The sequence below is a fragment of the Saccostrea cucullata genome, unplaced genomic scaffold (assembly GCF_032062105.1).
Source record: "Saccostrea cucullata isolate Sc308-1 unplaced genomic scaffold, CSIRO_AGI_Scuc_v1 ctg377, whole genome shotgun sequence".
NCBI classification, from domain to species: Eukaryota; Metazoa; Mollusca; class Bivalvia; order Ostreida; family Ostreidae; genus Saccostrea; species Saccostrea cuccullata.
The window spans coordinates 203,640-212,643 of NW_026924229.1; the positions used below are offsets into that span (position 1 = coordinate 203,640).

The 9,004-nt window shown below is 33.6% G+C and overlaps 2 protein-coding genes across 2 annotated transcripts in view; both read right to left on the reverse strand.

Annotated features, from left to right (window-relative positions):
• Positions 1–5,496, reverse strand: part of LOC134265995 (potassium voltage-gated channel subfamily H member 1-like) — a 37,414-nt gene extending 31,918 nt beyond the window's left edge. Inside the window, exon 1 of the mRNA XM_062748205.1 lies at positions 5,248–5,496. Within this exon, the coding sequence (XP_062604189.1) occupies positions 5,248–5,326 (79 nt within the window). The 5' untranslated portion in view covers positions 5,327–5,496. The remainder of the gene's footprint in view (positions 1–5,247) is intronic.
• A 1,252-nt stretch (positions 5,497–6,748) lies between these two features.
• LOC134265988 (uncharacterized) lies at positions 6,749–8,705 on the reverse strand. Its single transcript, XM_062748185.1, has 3 exons — positions 8,344–8,705; positions 7,735–8,130; positions 6,749–7,035 (listed from the first exon to the last, which is right to left on the reverse strand). Exons 1-3 carry the CDS (start codon positions 8,669–8,671, stop codon positions 6,881–6,883), a joined length of 879 nt encoding a protein of 292 aa, XP_062604169.1. The 5' UTR covers positions 8,672–8,705; the 3' UTR covers positions 6,749–6,880.
• Positions 8,706–9,004: the final 299 nt, after the last annotated feature.

Genomic DNA, 9,004 nt, shown 5'->3' on the forward strand with positions numbered 1-9,004 from the left:
CGCAGGATTAAAACAGACATCGGGAAGTTGGGTGTTTATTGATAGAACGTTAAGGTGAATTCGATCGGGATTATTTGATATTTCCTGAAGAAGAAAAAAATGTTTGCTTAATATGCAGGTAAAAATCCAATTTAAACTTAAAACTAAAGAATGTAGGAAAATAAAACAGGAATAGGTACATTGTACATATTAATTATTTACACTGCTTACCAACATAACGAGTATACCTTTTATAGTTGTGACTTTATATCTAATGAGGAAATCTGGATCAATATATGTAGTGGATAAAAAAAAATTTTTTATCTTAATTTGACCAAAGCATACCTTCCACGTTAAAATACATGTTGCGAGCTACATGCACATACTGTTTACAGCAGTAAATCTATTTGAACAGAAAAAATTCTATTACAATGTATTTGTTAATTTCTCTGATGAATTTAAGTACATATCTGACATATCTTAATGAAATTAGAATTAACACTCACTACACTTGTGTGTTTGTGATCAAATTGTTAATTAAGGTAAATGCTTGTGGTTTTCCACAAGATCTGAAGTCGTTATTGGATCTTATATACCGATTGCAGACAATATGATTATCTTTAAACTTAAGTCGTGAACTTTAAATTGTGTAGAATATTGACTCAATTTATCTCTAGACATCCGAATTTTAATTAATCTTTTTATTGATTTTTATTAAGTACTTAAAAGTTACGATTAAAAAGTGATAACCTTCATTTCTTATAATAACCTATAAAGGTTGTTGAAGAACATACAATACTGCTGCTGTACATCATAAAAAATTAGCCATGATCTATCGTTTTGATAATAAAATGAACCTAAAATTAAATCTGACCTTAAAAATGACCTTGAATTTTGAAATGTGACCTTGAATCAAGGTGCTGACGCACTGTTAGATCATAGATGATACATTTGTTTTTTCCATACGTTTTCTCACGAACCAAATTTTAGTACACACTAAGCCAGTACACTTATTTTCACTTCCATTTTTTTTGAATAGAAATTAAAATGTGAAGCATATATAAGAAATGTGATACTTTACTCAGATGTTTATTTTAAATAACAAATCAAGTTTAAGTTCATGTTTAGTAACCCTAGGCTCCTCGATCTTGCACATCTATATCTTTTACAGTCTTACAGAGGAGATGACCTATTTAAAAGGACATTAAATCAGAAAAACCGTTAAAATTGATTGATTCCATGGCAAGCTTAAGATTGCTATACCTATACCAGCATTTTTGGGGAAAATTGCGTTTTTCACTTTTAAAACGTAATAATTACACATATGTGTTTTCATTATCTGTCCCCAGTCGTCTTTTCTACGCACTTTTCTGGATGTTTATATAAAGTCTAAAGGACTAAAATGTTTTTTACCACCATGACTCTTCTTTGACTATTTGTAGAAAAAGGGGTATTTGATATGTTTATGTTTGGACTCAATGAAAAAAAAACTCTATAAAGTATTCTGAAATTCTTCAAATAAACATTCTTTCTTTTAAATGAAGTTGAAAGAAAATAGTTAAAACTATGAATGCCTTTATTATTTTTTTTTATGAAAAAGTTCTAAAGTTTCCACTCATATCTTTGATAGAAATGGGATCCAATGCTATTTAGAGAAGAGGAAAGGGCAGATTATGTTATTTTTGGTAAGAAGATGAAAGGACTGATCCTGTTACTTTTGTAGGAAGAGGAAATGACTGATCCTGTTATTTTGTAGAAAAAGGAAAGGACAATAGTTGTGTTACTCTTGTAGAAAGAGGAAAAGACTGATCCTAGCTGTTATTTTTGTAGAAAGAGGAAAGGGATAGTTGTGTTATTTTTGTAGGAAGAGGAAAGATTTGATCCTGTTATTTTGTAGAAATAAGAAAGGACTGATACTGTTATTTTCCGTAGGAAGAGGAGAGGACTGATCCTTCCTGTTTTTTGTAGGGAGGGGAAAGGACTGATTCTATCATTCTTAGAAGGGAGACGAAAAGACTGATACTGTTATACTTATAGAAAGAGGAAAGGGCTGATCCTTTTATTTTTGTAGGAAGAGCAAAGGCTGATCTTAATTGTTATTAGTAAAACTGCATGAGTTTCTCCTCACGCTGTCATCTCTATGTCATTTCTTCTGTCAATTTAGAGGGACTAGTTTTACATGACTGAAAACTGTCTTTCCTTTTTCTGTCATTGCATAGTTGGGGTAAGTTTAAGAGAAAACCAGCTCGGGATCAAATCCACTTGGTCATTTGAGTTTATGTAAGTACGATAAAATAAGACATTTGTATTTTCAAATTAAACTTTATACTATTTTGACACTGAGTCTTTGTGCGGCTGCCGATTATAGTATCAGATTTAAAAGACTTAGTTAATGTAAATAGACGTCAAAGGATATCTGGTGTTGTCAATAATGTATCCTTCTATCCGGCTCCAGCATTACACAAAGAAAATGATATACTCCTCTAAATTAAAATAATTCCACAATTAAATTATAACGGGTATGCAAATCCACAAAATGCTATATGTTCGAGTAATGCATCACACTTCACTAGCTTCTGAAGTTACTTTAACTAATTCCGAGGAAAATGTAGATGCATTACAGTACATGTACATGTATTTTCATTCTGAGGCAGCTGTGTTTTACCACTAATTGTATTTTTCCTTAATTAAACTATAGAGAAAATTGAATATATATCGTTATAAAACCTATTGCATTTTGTGTTTCTGATTTTAAAAAAATGTAATATGATTGATACTTACTGTATAATATTTTGCTTTGTGGGTTGAATTTGTTTTATTTTTAACAAAGAAGATGGGCGAACAAGACGGGCAGAATGCCTATAGCGTCAGATATTAAGAAATCATATTAAATATGTGAATTGATTATTTAAATAACTTATAATTATTTAAATTTTTGAAATAATGAGAAAAAAAAACTTTTCTGAGAGAGAAAAAAATCTCGTGAAAAATTTTCTTTCATAAACTTATTAGATGGTATTCGAGGGATTCGAACCCTAGCAATAAAAATCTGACGTATCAATAGTATACCGCTTTGAGACTAACGCGTTAACCACTATGCTACACCACTCATTGTGATTTAAGGCATTTAAATCATGTTTGTGATATGACCCGCGACTTAATGGACTTGAAGTATTTCTCGGAAAGATGCTAATGTTGTGTCATAAAAGTGTACTTTTAAGGTATAGTGGGTCTTCTCTCCATGTTTTTGAAAACCAAAAAATGTGTATTTTATTGCACACTTTTAGGATCATCTTTCAAAAAAATGGAGAGAAGACCCACCCATATTGAAAAATTTTGTTTAAGTATGAGAAAATGACCGTTTTTGTTCTTTTTAATGTGTGTAAGCTTTTTCATAGGCAAATATTTTCAGTCTATGTGAGATTTTTGTAAATTGTAGAGATTTTACATAAATTATACTTTAATATTAGATGAAACATCAAGTAAAATTTGGATTCAATTGGGATTAAAATTTTCACTTCTTATCTGTCGCACTATAGGCACTCTGCCCGCCTTATTCACCCATCTTCTTTGTGGTTTCTGCACGTTCATTCTTTCACTTTAAAAAATTATGTAAATAATACCTAGATATGCAAAATATCCGACTTGATAAATGTACCAAAAAGAATATGCTTCTGCCTTTCACTTCCTATGAGTAAAATTTATTTGTGAAATATTATTACCATTATGGTAACCTTTTCAAAGAAGAATTAATGTGTTTAAGAGATTGCTTTTCCTGCACTGGGTTATTACCCGCATTTACTCTTTTTTAACCAACTCAAGGGAACTGACCTTAAGAGGTGTATATTAAATTAATACATCTAATTCATCAATTATGAAAATAAAATTACCACTGCATAGTAGTAAAATGGTTGTGATTATGTAGACCAATCAGATTCCAGGAAGAATAAGAACCTATTCCCCGGTGGTTCTGCTGTGATGTTTTGATTTCGCAAAACATGACGTGTTAAAACTTAGTGATATACAGACTATGAAAAAAAGCGTTTTTTTTTTTTATGAAATGAAAATGTACATAGAAACATTTAATTTCGTTATTTCAAACTCGTTGAGAGAGAGAAAATTAACTTCGAGATATTGGTAATAAATGCCAATTAGTGGCTGGGAATACTAGTATGCAAAATTCTGCTTATAATACTCGATACTGTGTCCGAGATACTTAAAATCAATATATTTTCTTATTGTATGATCTAATTATATACAATAAATTTGTGAATATCAGTTTAAAAAATTAATATAAAGTTCAACTGAGCAAAAATATGGTAGGCCATGCAGAGCATTAACACATTAATTAGGCGTTAATAATTGACAGGGGGTTACTGTCGCAGATAAACATGATGTGACGGCGTCCATTATTGTGAACGGTTACTCCTGGAACCCCCTGTTTATCTGAATATACCATCCCATGCTATCTGATCTGGAGACCAAAGATTGTCACAATTTTTAATGCCCCTTTTTAATGGAAGTCGAGTTTTGATTTCCCATGAGTGTCTGTAATTTAATAATTCATTATTCGTCATCATCGGCATTTTTCATTATCTAATTTCTGCTTTTATTATTAATTTGCAAATGGGAGAATTGCTTCCATATCGCAAAATGTAGTTTTTCTTCTGGGTGGGAAAGGTTCCCTATGCAGTTTTTTTATGTACCTTTGTTACCATGGACATGTCATTGCGTGTGAAATCCTAGTAAACAATACTGAGAGTTTTATTTTTTGTAAAACTGTCAACGTTGTTTTCCAGCCATTAATTCATAACTATTATACTTCACGAGAAATGTATTTTGTTATTTAAAAGTAACATGATATTTCAAATAATTTGATTGATTTTTAAATTGTAATTAAACGTAAGATAAACCAGTATATTGCTAAAAGATAGATATTCCCTACCCCCCTCCAAATTATTCCATTTTTAAACTATTAAATAATTGATTATAAAAGATATTATCATAAAGCTTTAGTAATTAATTATTTGATTGATTGCAGCATACTAAAGCGTTCATTTTCATTCGTCATTTACAAATTACCTAAATTAAAAAAAATCTGTTGAGTAAAATCAGTGACTTAAAACTGTAAATTATAAAATCTTAGAATTTATCAATTAGTAAAACCACTCAATGTCAAATGTGAAAGTATGGTGGTATAGGTGTAGGTAGAGATACCCAATTTATCTCAGAATGGTGTATAAATATTTTGAGGGGGAAAAGACTTACGTTGGCCATTGGATCTTCTTATGATGTTTTCTAAAAAAGTATTTTGGGGGGCGACAAGTCCCCTCCTTGCTCCCGGCATTTCGATTTCACGTGGGCATCCAGAAGACGAGTAAATCCAATTCTATCTATGTCTGCAGTTTTTTTTTAAGGATGAAAATAAAAACACCACAATTCCTTCACCTTTGCAACATTCCAAAATAAAATAATATCCATGTTTAGATTCATTTTCACATTCTCTGGAAGGTATTACTGTTTCTAAACCAGGAAATCATAATGAGTACAGCAACTTAATTATTACTAATGAATATTCTGTGAGTGCGCATGCGTAGCGGCCAGGTATCAGCAGCACCTGACTGAAAGCTTGTTTGGTTTGGAAATCCACCACTGCTATTGCGATGCGCATGTCACCATGGTGACAATGCCAAAAGTGACAAGTGTTTTGCGTATTCTTAAGAGACTATCTATTGAGTCAACACAAATAAATTTCTTAGTTGTCTGTTCGAGTTTGCTGTCGCATCAACCAATACCTCAGCTGTGATAAGGTTACTAAATCTGTGGAGAAAAACGGCCGAACACCTTTTAGAATGGCATTGAAGACAATCAATAGCAGAACAATGGGTAGTAATGAATTATTTATAGATTACCACTTAAGTTAACATCAGTTCTATTTTGTCGTAGAAAATCGATCGCTTTGTTTCAATACATTTTGCATGAAAGATGAAACTGAATAAAGGCGCTTGATGCAGGTAACGTCTGAAGCTTCGATAGGGCGGCCCGTGAAATCAATGCCGTGACGTGATCGGGGGAAAATATTGGAAAGTCTTTTACATCGACCTTACAAATATGTTATAATTTCTGTTTGTGGAACTGAAAAGACCGATTCCTTATTCAGCAGGATTACTCTTTTTACCGTCGGTTTCAAAAGAACGATGTGTTCATTTGTTGACTTGTTGGCGATTCGTGAGGAACCATTGACCATTACAGTAGTGACAAGTCGGTTTTTTCTATACATAGTTCAATGTGACCCTCTCCTCTCCACAATACAAAGACAAACGTTAAAAGTGCTTCCCCTTCCCACAATACAAAGGCAAACGTTAAAAGTGCTTTATGTGATAAAACTTTCTAAAGATATCGTTTAAAGAGATATCGCAATTTTGTTGCAGATCTTCCAGAATGTAACTATATTGTCTTAATTTTATAATCCCCACCACACCCCCTTTTTAAATGTTTTTTTACCGTACAAAAATGTTCTTTTCATATTGTCTGTACATGAAATTTAATTCTACGTCAGGAACGTTTATAAAATTCACAAAATCAACGACTCTGTGAGCGCTTTTACAGCAGTTTTTTTTAAATATGAGACTCGGTTCTAAATATGATTAAATTTATAAATCATCCACGAGAGAAGAAAAATCCAACAATAAAATTATCGTGGAGATATGCCGTGTCCATAACCAAATACACATGTACTCCAATTTTACATGAACAAAAGAAAACTGTGTTCAAATATAAATACATTTTACTTTATTAATATGTAAATGACTTCTGATTTTTGAACAAACATAATCTATTTTATATTTACATAGTAAAAACTTAAATATCTATTTTTTACATAAAGGAATTTTTTCAGTGGCTAGAAAACCCAAAAGTCCTCTTCTGAGTCACCATGGTAACCCTCGCCATCACTCACTTCCGGTCCTTCCACATCGCCAATAGGACTGAAGTCATTCTCGTCCTCAGAAAATTCTCCGGGGAGCGTCTCAAAGCGGGAAAACTTCGGCCTCAATCCTGAATAATAGGTAGATTATTTGGAATATCTTTAAATTGGTCATTATTTACAACCATCTAAAATTGCAGATGCAGTGCAGTTAAACCACACGGTCGTCACCCGCGTGGTGTAGTGGAAGAGATTCTGCTCTAAGAGTCGCGGAATAAGGAGTTGGTCCTTATGAGATGTAGAACTGACAGGTCATTCGCAAGAGTCGCGGAATAAGGAGTTGGATTCAGTCATTATATTGCGAAATCCGAGTTACTTTGATGCACGCCCAACACTGTGTTCTTGCTTTCAAAGAATACTGTAGAACGTGGAGACAGGTCATGCGTATTCCTCCACCTTTCACATCCGAAGTTTGAATGGAGCGTAGCGGAGTCAGCCGAGGATTGCCGATTGGGTCATTCGAATGAGACCGTGTAAACCGAGACCCCCATGTCGCAGTAGATGCTGACATGAAAAAGATCCCTCACTGCTCAATGGCCCTAAGTTCCAAGTGAGGTCAAAATTTACAGCTCTCCGCCAGCAAGTGGTGGCATCTCTATATCAGTGAAATATTCTCGAGAGGGACGTTAAACAACAAACAAACAATAAACCGCAACGTCCGAAAGGGGAAAAAAAGATTGTTAAAAGCATTCAATTATATTTAAGCTACATTCGTGATCATTTTGAAACAAAGATTTATTTGTTATTGCATTACTTGTATACCGGTATACCTTTGACGGGCGATGAGCCCCTTTCTTCTTCTTCCTTAACCTCTTTCACTCTCGTGGTTTTGACGGTCGATGATCCCTTTTCCTGTTTTTTCGTAATTTTCTCGTTCATAGATTCCGACTTTTGGGTATTACCCCGTCTATAATGTTCTGAAGATCTCAGAGAGGTGTTCTGATTATTTACTTCATCACGTGATTCCTTAAACCCACGAATCACAGCTGATTCTTGACTCTCAGGACCGTCCGCGCATGACAGAACGTGTCTGTGATTTCTTTTGATTTGTTCGCTACTCCTTCTTTCTGTTTCCAGGTTTGGCTGTGGAGAAGTCATCGACTGCAACAAATGATCCCACTCTACGTTGTTTCCCTCCAAATCGTCATCAGAATCTTGATCGGGATCTGGAATATCGCCATCAGACATAGTTACTAGTATATTTTAGAATAACATTTTTAAATTGCAGAATTGCATATGCATATAAACTCCACATCTATATGTTCGACTTAATGAACAATGGGTTTACAGATTTTATTTTCATCAGAAGCTCTCCTCCATAGCGCGTATCCCCTTTTGAAAAAAAATATAAATACAATTTCTTTTAAAACATATCTTACCACCAAAACTGAGTATAGTGCCACCTTCCATTGCAATTGCCACTTCTTTAAATTCAGGTTTTTTCTTCCCTGTGTGCTCCGAGAATACATTGTTAGGACTGAAATCTAAATTTATTCTTTGATGTTGGATGTTGGTTTTAGTGGAACAACGACTGCACGTAAAATCGGCTCTCTTGCAAAACTTAGGAGCGAACTTTTCACAGACGCTACAATAGAAATGCTTGTTGCATAACAGAGGTTTAACAGGCACCCCAGACTGGTAGCAGAAGTCACATTTACTGCTTGGGTCCTTTGTCTGAAAGGATTTATCTTTCAACCAGATATCCATCTTGACAACAAAACTTCCCTTGGCGATCGAATTTTCCAAAGCATTGCTGAGATGATTGTGACGTCACAATGGATAAGATTGCTGACGTTAAGATGATTGTGACGTCACAATGGATAAAACGAAAGCAGCACAAAAACCACGTGACTTTCTTATAAAAAATAAGCTAATTTTTCATTTTAAAAACAGTTGTGTTGTTATTATTTTGCTTAAGGAATGAATTAATAGCCACCCATTTTATACGGTATCAACTGGGTTGGGACAGTTTACGTAAAACGGTTCCAACCCAGTTTATACCGTATAAAATTTATGAAAAAGCGTAAACTGTTCCAACCC

Bases quoted from the DNA above. Each gene is read 5' to 3' on its own strand.
- LOC134265988 (XM_062748185.1), bottom strand. From the start codon at position 8,671: ATGGATATCTGGTTGAAAGATAAATCCTTTCAGACAAAGGACCCAAGC. The intron at 8,131-8,343 runs GTAAGATATGTT...GCGATATTCCAG, and splicing joins CACTATACTCAGTTTTGGTG to ATCCCGATCAAGATTCTGAT. The intron at 7,036-7,734 runs GTATACCGGTAT...CCTATTATTCAG, and splicing joins GGGCTCATCGCCCGTCAAAG to GATTGAGGCCGAAGTTTTCC.